The sequence below is a fragment of the Canis lupus genome, chromosome 11 (genome assembly GCF_011100685.1).
Source record: "Canis lupus familiaris isolate Mischka breed German Shepherd chromosome 11, alternate assembly UU_Cfam_GSD_1.0, whole genome shotgun sequence".
In the NCBI taxonomy this organism is placed as follows: Eukaryota; Metazoa; Chordata; class Mammalia; order Carnivora; family Canidae; genus Canis; species Canis lupus.
Window position 1 is genome coordinate 40,842,661 of NC_049232.1, and position 16,167 is coordinate 40,858,827.

At 42.3% G+C, this 16,167-nt stretch overlaps 2 protein-coding genes and 1 long non-coding RNA gene across 3 annotated transcripts in view; 1 reads left to right on the top strand and 2 right to left on the bottom strand.

The window, feature by feature from the left end:
* The window catches only part of LOC119873922, a 105,089-nt gene that overhangs the window by 65,571 nt on the left and 23,351 nt on the right, over positions 1 to 16,167 (top strand). The window lies entirely within an intron of this gene.
* Positions 1,875 to 2,574, bottom strand: LOC119876808 (interferon alpha-1/2). The gene has a single exon (XM_038552519.1). It carries the CDS (start codon positions 2,507 to 2,509, stop codon positions 1,946 to 1,948), a length of 564 nt encoding a protein of 187 aa, XP_038408447.1. The 5' UTR covers positions 2,510 to 2,574; the 3' UTR covers positions 1,875 to 1,945.
* LOC119876805 (interferon alpha-1/2) lies at positions 5,273 to 6,211 on the bottom strand. The gene has a single exon (XM_038552515.1). It carries the CDS (start codon positions 6,159 to 6,161, stop codon positions 5,598 to 5,600), a length of 564 nt encoding a protein of 187 aa, XP_038408443.1. The 5' UTR covers positions 6,162 to 6,211; the 3' UTR covers positions 5,273 to 5,597.

Below are 16,167 nucleotides of genomic sequence, written 5' to 3' on the forward strand. Positions count from 1 at the left end.
AAAAAAAATAAACACGAGATTTATCTATACAGAGTAGTTACTGAAATATAAATTGAAAAATATAAAGAAAATACTTTTTCTCTAACCATAAAATGAAAGTATAATAATATTCTTAAAGGTGAAAATAATCTTATAAAAGTCGAATAAGTTGTTATATACACCGGTAAATAGATCTGCAAGGTTATCTAAAATCAACTACAGCTTCTAGGGTTGACATGTAACTAAAATCTCCTGACATTTGAAAATTGGATTCAATCAAGTCATCATTATAACAGACATAATGTTTTGAAATGCCAGAGCAAAAACGAGAGGGATATTATGAGTAAGGGAGATTCAATTCCTTAGGGAGGTGGGCAGGGACCCATGTAAATGAGCTCAGAATCTTGGAAGCCTTATCACAAAGATTGGTGGCTGAATGTTCAATTTCAGGGACACTACGCAAATACAGACAAGGATATCAACAAAACTCTATCTCAAATCAATTTCCTTACGCATCTAAATAATCATAGAATATATCTTGATTCTGGGAGAATGAAGAGAGAGAGAAAGAGAGAGACAGAGAGAGAGAAAGCAATATATAGAGCATGAGTAGGGGAGGAGAGGGAGTAGGAGACATGCAACTGAGAAGAAGCCCAATGACAGGCTCCATCCCAGGACCCTGGGAATAGAGATCCCGCCAAGACAGAGACGCCTCATGGAAAGGCCACCCAGGCGACTCAAGGAACAAAGAATCCTCTAGAGTCTCTGCCGTTGTGGGGAGCCTGAGGTGGGGATCCATCCAATCATCCTGAGATGTAGGATCTCCGCTGAAACCAAGATCGGGCTGGTTTACCCGACCTTACCTTACCGGTCCCCTGGGTGTAACGGGGACGTGCCCTCCGGTCCATAATGTCTGTCATCAGGAGCAAAAGAAGACAACAAGGCCTCTCGGAGGAGAGTTTCCAAAAAGGAGGGAGCCTCCACAGACTCTGGGCTTCAGTGAGTGGCTTGCCCTTAGAAGTCACATGGCCACACAGGATCCACAAGGGAATCCATCTGGAGACCACTTCTCCTTTGGGACTCTGTTCCCTTGGCAGCGCTTCCATTGCTAGGCTTCAAGGGAACGGACCGGCTTGTAACTGGCAGACCCCAATAGGCATTTTCTGAAGGATATTGGCACTGGGACATCCACCAGTCTAATAGGGAAGGTATTATCTAGTGCTGCTTGATTATATTTCCGGATATGCCTGCTTCCTTTTCTGCTTACAGAGTTCCTATGTCCCTTCTTCTTGTTGTTGTACCGTGTGCTATGACTGCCATCACTTCAATCTGCTGGTTGTTTGGAGGTTTGTTTTTTCTCGACAGAACTCAGAGATACAGGGTAGGAGATGGGATCGGTCGTGTGCACCCTCAGCCTGACAGGCACATACGCACTGGCATCGAGGAGGACTATGGGTTGACTTCTCATGAGAGTAACAGAATCCTGAGGAGAAGAGTCATACGATCCACTCTTTCATCAGATTCTCTTCTGATTCCCTCCGTCTCGAAAGAAACCACAAATGCAAGAATGCTTGCAGAGAACGGTTTAATGAACAAAAGAATAAAAAACTTAATAAATAGAAAGCATCCCCACTCCCCCTGAATCACAGAGTGACGGTACACCTACTAGTATACAAAGAGAACCCAGTTGAGCCATAAATACAAATAAATAAATAATAATAAATAAATAAATAAATAAATAAATAAACGAATGAGTAGTAAGTAGAGAGATGGGCAAGGTTATGTGAAAGTAAGCGGCGTTGGTCGACTTGACTTGATGGTGCTGCCCCGTCCTGAACACGTTGGACACCCGATTGCCTTCGTGTCACCGTGACGGCAGGCGTGAGCTTCTCTGAGGCGGCAGGACACGTGCAAGTGTGCTCTGATCAGTCAGGGAATGTCATTTCCGTGCGGACCCGGGCGGGTCTCATTTCCTCCTCCTGATTCTTTCTTGCAAGATTGTCGAGGAGAAGAAGGATCTCCCGATTTCTGCTCGGACCATCTCCCAGGCACACGGGCTGTGGTTCCTGTCTTGCAGGTAGAGGGAGATCCTTTGGAAGTAGGTCCTCAGGGTGGAGTCCTCATGCATGAGGGGGGTCTCGGCCAGCCCCGCCTCCTGCAGGGGACAGGCCTCCAGGTCATCCAGCTGCTCAGAGAGCCCCGAGCACAGTTCCTCCAGGAGAGTCATGTTCCAAGGAGCAGAGGACGTGTCCGGGCAGAAGAGGTGGAAGACCTTCTGGGTCATCACGTGGACCACAGAGAGGGCCTGCGCCTCCTGGAGCCGCTGGCCATCAAACAGCTCCTTGGGGAAGGCAAAGTCATTGGTGTAGTGGTCACAAGAGCCGGCGGAGAGTCTCCTCATCTGTCCCAGGAGCGTCAGGACCCTCCAGTTGCGCAGGCCGTGGGTGTCGGGCAGGTGGCAAGCCAGACAGCACAGGGAGTGGCAGCTGAGCAGCACCAGGGCCACCGAGAAGGAGCAGGGCAGGGCCATCGGGGATCCTGCAGGGGCTGTGGGCCTGGCTGCGCTGGGCAAGTGTGGGAACCGCGGCTTCAGCTTCTCTGAGCATCTTCCCTCGTGTGTGGGGCTTAAGTAGGCAACAGACGCGTTTTCCATTTCTGAACGTCTCCCTCACTTTCTACTTCTCTTTTTGCTTTCCTTTATGATGCACTTTCGACTGGCTCTAGAGCACTGTTTCCCAACTACATGGGCGTGCTTGTCATGACTGCCCTTGCCTCCAGAGTCTTCTGGATTGGCTTTTCACGCATCATCCAGAAAAGTTCGGAACCCGGATGCGCTGTCTCTAGAGTACAGTGTATGTCCCATGCTCCTATCTGAACTTTGGACATACACAACCCCGTGTCGGTTCACCCTTCTCATGTGAAGGCGACGCAGGGTTAAGGATGTCTAACGCTGGTAAACATGAAGGCCAATTGTTAGGCTTCCGACGTGGAATGGGATGGCCAACGTTGAAGAGGGACCTATCGAGTACTGATAGGTACATGATTTCTGATACGGAAAGCACATATGCAGGTGAACCATGTCTACAAAGACAAGAGAATGAACGCAGAGTCTCTCCCAATTTAGAACGATGCCGAACTGCTGATCGGAATCGAAGAGTTGAATTACTTCCTTGACATGTGTTTCTGCAGTAAGGCCATTTCATGTTGCCTCGGCTGACAAAGTGATCTCTTGCCTCACCTGCGACTCCGTACTCATCAAGGTGTTTTCAAAACTCCTTTTTTTCTGTTTTGCACTGTGTCCAGTTACTGATGCGTTGACTGACTTTCGTAAAGTCAAACGATCATGCAGAATCTCTTTGTTCTGAAATGCTGAAAGCCCACATCACCTCCAGGCTCCCACAGAAGCCACATCCACAAAGCGCCAAAGGCAGCTCCCAAGTCAGCCAAGGCCACCTCTCCCAGTGACTTTGAGATCCAGGAACGGATGGAGAGAAAGTCCTCTGCTCACAGGGGCCTGTCATTCCTAGGTGTGTCGCCCTCCTCGGCACACATTTCAGGGCTCTTCCACTAATTCAACGGCCATGCTTCTTGTGTGGTACTCAAGAAAGCCCAAGGAGAGACAACAAACAGGAAGCAAGAAGCTTTGGCTGGGGCCCTCCCAGACTGAGCTTTGGAGAGCCTACAGACCACTGGACTATCTAAGACTAGTTCACAGAGCCCAGAATCTTGGAAGCCTTGTCACAGGGATTCCCTCAGGTGGCTGAAGGTTCATTTCCAGGGACACTATGCAGATACAGACCACGGAGGTGGGAAAAGTCTCTCTACGTCGTATTTTTTTTTCTGCGCAGCTAACTACTCGTAAAAGATATCTTGATTTTTAGAGAAAGAGAGAGAGAGAGAGAGTGAAAGCAATATAGAGAGCAGCATGAGCAGGGGAGGAGAGGGAGTAGCAGACACCCACCTGAGAAGGAGCCCGATGACAGGCTCCATCCAAGGACCCTGGGATTGGCGATCCAGCCAAAGACAGATGCCTCATGGAACGAGCCACCCAGGTGCCCCAGGGACAAGGAATCCTCTGCAGTCTCTGCGCTTGTGGGGAGCCTGATGTGGGGTTCCATCCACCCGCCCTGAGATGAGGATCTCAGCTGAAACCAAGATCTGGCTGCTTACCCGACCTTGCCAACCACATTGCCTACCTCGCTGCTCTTTGGAACACTGTATTTTCCAGAGGGGGAGAGAGACAGCGAGAGCGAGAGCGAGAGAGAGCGAGAGAGAAAAGCTGAGGAAATTGGCTTTTTACACTCTCTGAATCCGTTCCTCCTAGAAAACCTGTTTTTACCTCGGGAGATGAATCACACAGCAGGGGCAACCTGATGCACACAACACAAGCCAGGTGTCCAGGCCTGGTCACTATCTCAGTGCATTGCTGGCTGTAGGGGGCAGTCTTCTGCTGTAGAGCATCGGACAGACCACCGAGTCCAATCCTCCCGCTTTGTCTTTGCTTGTTCCTACAGCCACTGTCCCCTGGTTGTAACGGGGACGTGCCCTCCGGTCCATAATGGTCTGTCATCAGGAGCAAAAGAAGACAACAAGGCCTCTCGGAGGAGAGTTTCCAAAAAGGAGGGAGCCTCCACAGACTCTGGGCTTCAGTGAGTGGCTTGCCCTTAGAAGTCACATGGCCACACAGGATCCACAAGGGAATCCATCTGGAGACCACTTCTCCTTTGGGACTCTGTTCCCTTGGCAGCGCTTCCATTGCTAGGCTTCAAGGGAACGGACCGGCTTGTAACTGGCAGACCCCAATAGGCATTTTCTGAAGGATATTGGCACTGGGACATCCACCAGTCTAATAGGGAAGGTATTATCTAGTGCTGCTTGATTATATTTCCGGATATGCCTGCTTCCTTTTCTGCTTACAGAGTTCCTATGTCCCTTCTTCTTGTTGTTGTACCGTGTGCTATGACTGCCATCACTTCAATCTGCTGGTTGTTTGGAGGTTTGTTTTTTCTCGACAGAACTCAGAGATACAGGGTAGGAGATGGGATCGGTCGTGTGCACCCTCAGCCTGACAGGCACATACGCACTGGCATCGAGGAGGACTATGGGTTGACTTCTCATGAGAGTAACAGAATCCTGAGGAGAAGAGTCATACGATCCACTCTTTCATCAGATTCTCTTCTGATTCCCTCCGTCTCGAAAGAAACCACAAATGCAAGAATGCTTGCAGAGAACGGTTTAATGAACAAAAGAATAAAAAACTTAATAAATAGAAAGCATCCCCACTCCCCCTGAATCACAGAGTGACGGTACACCTACTAGTATACAAAGAGAACCCAGTTGAGCCATAAATACAAATAAATAAATAAATAAATAAATAAATAAATAAATAAATAAATAAACGAATGAGTAGTAAGTAGAGAGATGGGCAAGGTTATGTGAAAGTAAGCGGTGTTTGTCGACTTGACTTGATGGTGCTGCCCCGTCCTGAACACGTTGGACACCCGATTGCCTTCGTGTCACCGTGACGGCAGGCGTGAGCTTCTCTGAGGCGGCAGGACACGTGCAAGTGTGCTCTGATCAGTCAGGGAATGTCATTTCCGTGCGGACCCGGGCGGGTCTCATTTCCTCCTCCTGATTCTTTCTTGCAAGATTGTCGAGGAGAAGAAGGATCTCCCGATTTCTGCTCGGACCATCTCCCAGGCACACGGGCTGTGGTTCCTGTCTTGCAGGTAGAGGGAGATCCTTTGGAAGTAGGTCCTCAGGGTGGAGTCCTCATGCATGAGGGGGGTCTCGGCCAGCCCCGCCTCCTGCAGGGGACAGGCCTCCAGGTCATCCAGCTGCTCAGAGAGCCCCGAGCACAGTTCCTCCAGGAGAGTCATGTTCCAAGGAGCAGAGGACGTGTCCGGGCAGAAGAGGTGGAAGACCTTCTGGGTCATCACGTGGACCACAGAGAGGGCCTGCGCCTCCTGGAGCCGCTGGCCATCAAACAGCTCCTTGGGGAAGGCAAAGTCATTGGTGTAGTGGTCACAAGAGCCGGCGGAGAGTCTCCTCATCTGTCCCAGGAGCGTCAGGACCCTCCAGTTGCGCAGGCCGTGGGTGTCGGGCAGGTGGCAAGCCAGACAGCACAGGGAGTGGCAGCTGAGCAGCACCAGGGCCACCGAGAAGGAGCAGGGCAGGGCCATCGGGGATCCTGCAGGGGCTGTGGGCCTGGCTGCGCTGGGCAAGTGTGGGAACCGCGGCTTCAGCTTCTCTGAGCATCTTCCCTCGTGTGTGGGGCTTAAGTAGGCAACAGACGCGTTTTCCATTTCTGAACGTCTCCCTCACTTTCTACTTCTCTTTTTGCTTTCCCTTATGCACTTTCTCCCATGGGTTTAGAGTACTGTTGCCTTCCATTTATTTTTTTTTTTCATGCCTCTTGCTTCCAGAGTGTTTTTGGGGTGGTTTTTAAAAATTTATTTTTTTAAAAGTTTTCATTTATTTATTCAGGAGAGACACACAGAAACAGAGACACAGACATAGGCAGAGGGAGAAGAAGGCTCCGTGTAGGGAGCCCAAATGGGACTCGGACCAGGACCTGGGATCTTGCCCTGAGCCAAAGATAGATGCTCAACCACTGAGCTACTCAGGCAACCCTTTCTGGATGTTTTTAGTGAACATTCCTAGAATACTTAATAGCATGGATACATAGTACATATAATTATGTGTTGTATTTATACCTGTGGTTTATATGTAAAAAAGAAAGTGTAAAGTTTACCTAATACAGGTTTGCGGATGACTAAAGATTTTTATCTAAAAGTTAAATTTTACAGCTATTGATGTTTAAGTACGTAAACTAAATTTGGTGAGTGACTTCTCATTTCTTTACTCATACAAATTGAAATAGATAAGGTGCATATGCAAATTAACAATTTCTAAAAAGACATAATAATGATTTCAGTGTATTTAAACATTTAAAATTATTCCCAATTGCTAAAAGCTAGTGAAAAATTAAAGAATTAACATTCCTTAGGATAATTGAAGTGTATTGTTGCCTCATATTACAAAATAATTTTTAACTTTTATTAATTGTATTAATTTTAATAATTTAAACTGTTTAATTCTATATACTACACCTGCTGCTAGATACTCTTGTATGTAATGTCAGAATATTTTTTCTGTTTAGCATTATATAATTACTGATATGTTGAATAAGTTTAATAGAATTAAATCATAAAATATCATCTATTTGTTTTTAATTGCCAAAGCCAGCATGACATCAAGGCTCAGACAAGTATCATCTATAAGACAGCCAATGGCAGCTCAAAAGTAAGCAAAGATCACCTCTCTAGGAAGATTTTGAGGTCTAAGAAATGATGGAAAGAAATTCTTGCAAGCCTAAAGTATTCCTGCTATTCCTAGGCTTGTCACACTGATCTTGCAGGCAATTTGTGTCTTCCAAATATTCAATGTCAATGCTTGTGTGGTACCCAAGAAAACCCAATTAGAGACATTAAATACTAAGGAAGAAGGTTTCGTTAGGCCTCTCCAGGGTCAAGCTTTGGAATGCCACAGATCATTGCAATATTTCAGATTAGTTCACCACCCTAACAATTAATTGTTACATGCTTGGAAGCAATTGTGAAAATTATTCCACCTGCGGGGGGGAAGGTTGATAATGGGAGAGACTGTGCATATACAGAACCAGGGAACATGTGAAAATCTTGATATTCTTTAAATTTTGTTTTGAAGGTAACTGCTCTTTAAGAAAAGTATGTTTTGGGCAGCCCTGGTATCTCAGTGTTTAACGCCACCTTCAGCCCAGGGCCTGATCCTGGAGACCCAGGATCGAGTCCCACATCAGGCTTCCCTGCATGGAGCCTGCTTCTCTTCCTCTCTGCTTGTGTCTCTGCCTCTCTCTCTCTCGATATGTCTCTCATGCATAAATAAAAGTCTTTTGGGATCCCTGGGTGGCGCAGCGGTTTGGCGCCTGCCTTTGGCCCAGGGCGTGATCCTGGAGACCGGGATCGAATCCCACGTCGGGCTCCCGGTGCATGGAGCCTGCTTCTCCTCTCCGCCTGTGTCTCTGCCTCCCTCTCTCTCTCTCTCTCTCTGACTATCATAAATAAATAAAAAATTAAAAAAAAAAAGTCTTTTAAAAAAAGAAAAGTATGTTTTTAAAAAAAATGTATAAAAGCTAAGGAATTGGCTTTTTACCAATTGGAGTCTGTTCTTTCCAGAAATTAGCCTTTTTTGCTCTGGAGGAAAATCTCCTGCCAGGAAACAGGCTTCTGTAGAGCACAAGTCAAGTCTCCAGACTTGGTCATTGTCTTTGTCCATCTAGGCCAGATAGATGGCTCTCTTCCTTCATAAATATTTTAACAGGTCACAGAGTAAAAGGATCCTGCTTTCTAGTTCCTTTTTTTCTACTGTATTGTTACATTACTTCAGCACGGACATTCCCTCATGTCCAAAAATTGTCACTAGGAGAAAAATAAGAGAACAAGGCCTCTTCTAAGAGAGTCTCCAAAAACCTAGAACTTTTGCACAACTCTTGGTTTCCGTTAGTGGCTTTTGTACTTGGAAGTAAAATTGCCAGCAAGAAACCACAAGGGTAAAGGAAGCAGCTGCATGAATGGCCAGGACAGGTTAATGAGGAGTGAGTGAGGAGGGCAGAGCTCACTGGGGGTGTCTACACTGGGGGGTGGGGGGGAGGAAACACTGTGATATGGTAGTGAAAGGATGGGATCTGGGAAAGCAGGGAGGATGGGAGAAATGAGCTAGGTATCAGAATATAGAGTGTATGTATATCATATACTATATATGTATACCTCTTATATTATTCTGTATGTAATTGATGAGGCATTGGTTCCCGATTCTGATTTTTAGACTATCATCATTTTGCAGTCAGTAACAGAGAAGACTAGAAGAAGTTCACTATTCTCTTCTAGATCTTTATGAATAAATAGTAAAATAGCCACAGCTCTTAAGGTTTCATTCAGTGGAAAATACTCTGCTATGTGCTGCTAAGTGTTCTAGATTATTTAATACTCACAACTTAAGGAACATTACCAGCCTCCTTTACATTTGAGAAACTGAGGTCCAAAGAGGTTAAGTGAATTATTCAGGGTCAAACATCTAGATTTCTTAGCAAAGTCTAGATGCAGTACCATCCTATATCACATGTCATATATATTTCTTTCAATTCTTACTTTGAAATTCTCTCATATTTTAATCCCAAATTTACATACTTTCTTGCTATCTTTTTTGAGGATACTTTTGCTTTTTATGGATTTTCACCACCTAATTTTGGCATTTAGATATTGGAAAAGAGAAAGTTTCTGACTCACTTTCATTTTTTCATCTTATGAAGAAGTGTCCTTGGCCATTATATTCGTTGCAAATTCATTATTTATTAATGTCTAAGAGTTTATCATTTTTTTTTCTGAAGTCATTGGCCTACCTAAAGATGGAAACTCAATTTAGTTAGGAAGAAAGGAATCAATGGACAACTCTGGGCATATCAATCTCTATGTAGAAAAATTTAGCTGCATGTCATAACAACAGAAAATGCAGTGTAAGAAAGAGGAAAATAAGGTAACTGAGTTGGTAAAACACATGCCCAAAATGGTTATCAGTGACAGGTTTACAATAAAGGATGTATCTGATGTTCAAATGGTGGGAAATAAACTGGTCGCAGAAATAATTCCACAATGATTACCTACCTGCCAGCCCAGGCAGAGATCAGTGGTCAGCTCTCATGTCAATATGATAGATGAAAATCAAATCTTATGGAATACAGATTTGATGTAAGTTTGGATTTTAAAAGGAAAGTAGTGCAGTTTTAGTCACACTGTATGAAGAAGGCTTGAACATAAAGCTCCTGGCAGAAACGGGAAAACTGTCCATTATGCTGAGACCAAAGAACAACATCTCCTTGAGTTTGATAATTAAGGTGACTTTATTCCTCAAGGTACAGTGAAGGAAAAAAAGGGAAGACACAAATAAAAATGATAGGAACTTTTAGAGATGGAAAATATTGAAAATATTACAAGTGAGGACACCTGGGTGGCTTGAGTATCTGCCTTGGCTCAGGCATGGTTCCGGAGTCCTGGGATCCAGTCCAGCATCAGGCTCCCTGCAGGGAGCCTGCTTCTTCTTCCCTCTGACTATGTCCTTCTGCCTCTCTCATGAATAAATAAATAAATAAATAATAAATAAATAAATAAATTAAATAAAATCTTAAAAAAAGAACAAAAAACAAATATACAAGTCACATGAAAATTCAAGTAAAGATTAAAGATCAGGAACCTTAAATGCACAACAGTAGAAGAATGTGTCCAAAAGGAACATGGCATGAAAACAAGGGTCTCAGATTCTTCAGGTGCCAGAAGAGTGAGAAGGATCAACAGAACTACCTGAAGAAATGATTGCTGATAATTTTTGAAATTAGATTAAAACACCAACCTATGCATCAAAGACGCTCAACATACCCCAAGCAGCATAAACACACACACACACACACAACACACACACACACACACAGAGCCACAGCAAGGACATCATTGTAATATTACTGAGAAAAAGTGATATGGAAAAACGCTTGAAACAGTTACATATCAAAAGCAGGTTACGTACAAGAAAGAGAGGCAAGAATATTTTGGATATCTCAACAGAATTATGCAAAGTAGGTGTCAATTCAACGACATGTTTTAAAGGCTGAAGGAGGGGGAAAAAAACCTTGTTAACCTGGAATTTTATTTTCAGCAAAGAAATCCTTCAAATTAAGGTGAAAGAAAGGCTTCCTCAGGGAAACAGAAGCCAAGAGAATTCGTCATGATCAGACCAGTACTATGTGAGTTGTTAAAGGACATTCTTGTAGTAAGGGAGAAAAATAATAACCAGATGGAAAATTTGAAATATATAAAACAATAAAAAATATTGAACCATTTAATACAAAATAATACAAATGTATCCAGCAGTTTAAAACACATGTGGCAGTAATAAGAAAGGCACAGCAGCCTAACACAGCCAAGGATGGAATGGTGACAAACGAAGCGTTCTAGTTTAAGAGTCTGACAATAGTATGTGGAGAGCCACATAAATGGTCAAGTGTGGTAATTGGAAATAATATGTGGTAAAGTGTATAAGGAAACTAAACTTAAACAAGAAATAGCTAACAAGCCAATAATGGAGATATAATGGAATCATTTAAAAACTGTTGACTAATCAAGGAAAAGATAGGAAATTAAGAAAGACAGGAACAAAGAGCCATAGGAAACAAATAATAGCAAGAAGGAAACATATACCTAACAGTATACATAGACAAGTGTATATTGTCTACATTTTCCCATTAAAAAGCAAAATTGCCATACTGGAAAAAAGTTAACCAACAAAAAAAAATTTTCTGCTATCTATAAGAAAACTCATTTATTTGTTTATTTATTTTTTAAAAGTTTTTTATTTATTTATTTGAGAGAGAGTAAGAAAGCACAAGTTAGGGGAAAGGCAGAGGGAGAGGGAAAAGCTGACTCCCCTCTGACCCAGGGAGCTGGAATCAGTGCTCTATCCTAGGACCTCTGAGATCACAACCTGAGCCTACGGCCGATGCTTAACCATTGAGCCACCCAGGTGCCCAAGAAACTCATTTTAAACTCACATAATTGCTTAAAATTAAAAGATGGAAAAATTATACCGTGACACACTACTTGTTAGAAATTTACCATGATTTAAAACATTAAACCTTTGGACTTGAGAAAAATAAATATTGCTAACATTTAGAGGGAACTGTAATTTCTATGAAACTATTTCTTCATCATAAAGATATAACAATTCTAAATTGAGTACGTCCAATAACAGAGATTTTAAAAAATATATGCTAACAAACTGAAAGGAGAAACACACAAATCCACATCACACTTCCACTCAGTAGGTGATCTCTTGAATGAATAGAATCAAAATCAGTAATGATATGAAGTAATAGAAAACAGTAGAAACCAGCTACTGTAGCTTTGTTTGGGAAACACTTCAAATAAAAAACCCTAAGGCATGTATTTTTTTCAGATTTCTTCAGGACAGTCATAGACTATATTCTGAGTCATAAAAAATTCCTATAGAATTAAAAGGATTGAGGTGATAAAGTTCTTTACCTTGCAGTAGAAAAAAAAAAATAGAAAACAATACCTACCAGAGAGATACCTGAACAATCTCCAAATATTTGGAAAATTAAATAACCACATTTAAATAACTCATGGGGGTACAGAAGAAATTCCAAGGGCAGTTGAAGTAAATGAAAATGAAAACCAACAGATTAGGGATGCCTGGCTGGCTCAGTCGGTAGAACATACAACTCTTGATCTCAGAGTTGCAAGTCAAAGCCCCGACATTGGGTGTGGAGCCTACTTTAAAAATAAATTAAAAAAAATTTTAAAAACCTACAACATTTCACAATTTGTGAGATGTAGCTAGGCAGGATTAAAATATATTTATGGCTTTAGATGCTCAGGCTACAGCAGAAGGAAAGTCCAAAGCCAGCATTCTTTCACTTCAACCTGTACACAACTAGAAATAAAAGAAGCATTACCGGGATCCCTGGGTGGCGCAGCGGTTTGGCGCCTGCCTTTGGGCCCAGGGGCGGCGATCCTGGAGACCCGGGATCGAATCCCACGTCGGGCTCCCGGTGCATGGAGCCTGCTTCTTCCCTCTGCCTGTGTCTCTGCCTCTCTCCTCTCTCACGGTGTGCCTATCATAAATAAATAAAAATTTAAAAAATGTTTAAAATATTATAAAAAAAGAAGCAATTACTAAATAATAAAAAGAAACAATAAGGAGAATAGTGAAAATCAAGGAAATAGAAAACTATAAAGAAAACCAAAGAAACCAAGAACTTCTTTAAAAATTTTTTTCAGTAAATTTAATGGAACCACAGCAATGCTGATCTGTAAATAAAAAGAGAAGACAACTTACCCACATTCTTATTCTTCCACTGTCCACACAGCCTATTTTTCTACCTAATTGGATCTTACCAAAATGATCAATAGCACCTGTTTCCAGATCCATTGGGACAGGGTGGCCCTGTCCTTTTCTAAGAGCCCCTCAAGTTTAAACCCGTTGCTTATCAGTACTTTCTGAATATCATTCTCCTCTTGCTTCCCACTTGTGCTGGCTACAAACCATCTCTGTGCCTTTTGCAGGCTGTTTTCTTTTAACCTTGAAAGTTGAACATTTTCATAAGCTTTAGGTTATCTCCTCATTTTACAATCTACTTGTAAGTGACGTGTCCTATCATCACACCTCTGATTTGCAAATATGCAACAAACAATTCTAGATTAATATCCCCAAAATGCACTCCATTTGGAGATTCTAGATCCAAGGAAGGATGCAATCTAATGGCAGACTGTCTGTGTTTAGAGGTTTCACTTGCTTTAAAGAGTTCATCTGCTTTGTGTTCCCTCTTGACATCCCTCATTCAAAGCTTCTAGTGAAAGAATCTCTGGTGCTCTCTCTACCCTCTCATTGTAACATGAAATACAATTGAAGTTTCTTAAGCATGATTATTGTGGTGTTTCTTCTCTCCTCTTCAGAATGGAAAGCTCAAAGAGAGTAGGGCTTTGTGATTGCTTTCTTCACTTCTCTGTGCTCAGAGTAACCACATAATCTGGCATAGAAATATGTTGTTTTAAAATAACAAATGAAAAATAAAATGATAAATAAAGGAGTGCTTTAAGTTTTTTCACATCCATTCTTCAATATGGGTTGCAAATTCAGGCTATCCTCTTTTTAAAAAAATAAACAAATTGAAAAAAATCTCCTGGAGAGGACTTCATAAAGAAAAAAATTTAACACAAATAAGATAAACAAATTTTGTTACATCCAAATACATCATAAAAGGTACATATGATATTATATGAACAAATACATTTTTTTATTTTTTAAAAGGGGCATCTTGCTGAACAAATGTATTTAAATACTGTACAAGCAGATTAAAACCGATGAATAAATGAGTGAGAATATGAATACATTAAAGCCCTCTGTTTATTAATGATACTCATTTTATTTTATTTTTTTTAAAGATTTTATTTATTTATTCATGAGAGACAGACAGAGAGAGAGAGGGAGAGAGAGAGGCAGAGACATAGGCAGAGGGAGACGCAGGCTCCATGCAGGAGCCTGATGTGGGACTTGATCCCGGGACTCCAGGATCATGCCCTGGGCCGAAGGCAGGCGCTAAACTGCTGAGCCACCCAGGGATCCCCAGTGATACTCATTTTAAATTCCTGATCTGACAATCCCCAAATCTCTCCCATATCTTAGTCTAGTTGTGGTGCATGTTGTGTCTCTTCAGGCTGAGTCTTTGCTTTTTAGCATGCCTTGTAAACTTTGTTAAAAGCTGAACATGACATACTGGGTACAACTGGGAACGGATATAAATTGGCCTTGGGCTGAGTTTTACATTTATCTTGCTAGGACTCAGGGTGTCTTTGCTCTTTGCTGTGAGTGTGTGTGTTAAAGGCTAAAATTTCTTTTTGTGTCCATGCTTTTACCTCCCCTTTGTCTTTGAGTTTCCCTACAGCCTTCTTCTTACCTAAAGGCGAAATGTCCAGTTCTTTCTCTTGGAAATCTTGTTATTATACAGGAACTCTATTAGGTGGTAAGTAGGGATGGGGGATGGGAAGTGGTCTCTAATCCTATGATTGTGGCTCTGACTTTTAGTGAGCCTGTGTCCCTAAGCTCTGACCTTCACAAAGCTTCCCAGTTTGTTTGGTTTTTTTTACCACCCTGCTAGGGGAGACAGGAAAGTTTAGAGGGACTTGCAGTTCTCTGCATTTCCCATCCCGAGTGGAAGAGGAAAGAGGGCTGAACTTGGATTAACTTTCCCCCAGGTGGACGAGGCTCTGGGAATATAGTTTCCCCGGAAGGCAGGCCTTTGTGCGGGGAAATGGGAGTATTCCCATTGACTTCTTTTTTCCTTCCCTCTTTTTTTTTTTTTTATAAATTTTTATTTATTTATGATAGTCACACACAGATAGAGAGAGAGAGGCAGAGAGACACAGGCAAGATGGAGAAGCAGGCTCCATGCACTGGGAGCCCGACGTGGGATTCGATCCCGGGTCTCCAGGATCGCGCCCTGGGCCAAAGGCAGGCGCCAAACCGCTGCGCCACCCAGGGATCCCGACTTCTTTTTTCCTTACACTGCTGGAAGCACCAGAATCTTTCTCTGATCTTTACAGTGAGAACATGGGGGAGGCACCCAAAGGCAAAAACTCACAAAATGTGTGTGGCCCCCACAGATAGGATATCTTGCTGCTTTTCAATCTCATAGTGATGCTGCTCATCACTATGGAACTTCCAGTAATTCTTCAATTTTAGCTTCAGTGTTCCTACTAGTACTAGCCTGAGCTGTGGTTTCCCAGGACTCTGAGATCATGACCTGAGCCTAAGGCAGACTCTTAACTCATTGAGCCACCCAGGCAAACCCAAGGAATCAATCTTAAATACTTTTCTCATGCCCTACTCTTGTAATGTGACCACTTCTGTTCCTAGGCTATTAGTTTAATGGAGTTGCTTATAAATCCACAGACACAAATATCCATTTTCCGAAGAATATTTACACTTGGGTGTACAGGTGTCAATCGCAGGAGATATCTAATGCTTCTGTTATTGTTTCCTGACTTAACTTATTGCACCTTGTGCTCAGAGAACTCCATTCCTTCCCTTCTTCTCATTATACTTCTTAAGGTAAAAGATACTACTTCAATATGACTATTGTTTTGAGGTTGGTTTCTCTAAACACTCAATGCTACAAACACGATTGGATTTGTTATGTCCACCTTTATCTTGACAGCAACACACAAACTGGCTTAGAGAAAGTCTCTTCTTAACGTGTACAATGAATAACGTAATAATGAGTAAGTGCATTATATTCTACATTTTCTCAATGAGTTAAAAATCGGATTATTTGTTTTAAAAAAAAATAAACACGAGATTTATCTATACAGAGTATTTACTGAAATAATAAATTGAAAAATATAAAGAAAATACTTTTTCTCTAACCATAAAATGAAAGTATAATAATATTCTTAAAGGTGAAAATAATCTTATAAAAGTCGAATAAGTTGTTATATACACCGGTAAATAGATCTGCAAGGTTATCTAAAATCAACTACAGCTTCTAGGGTTGACATGTAACTAAAATCTCCTGACATTTGAAAA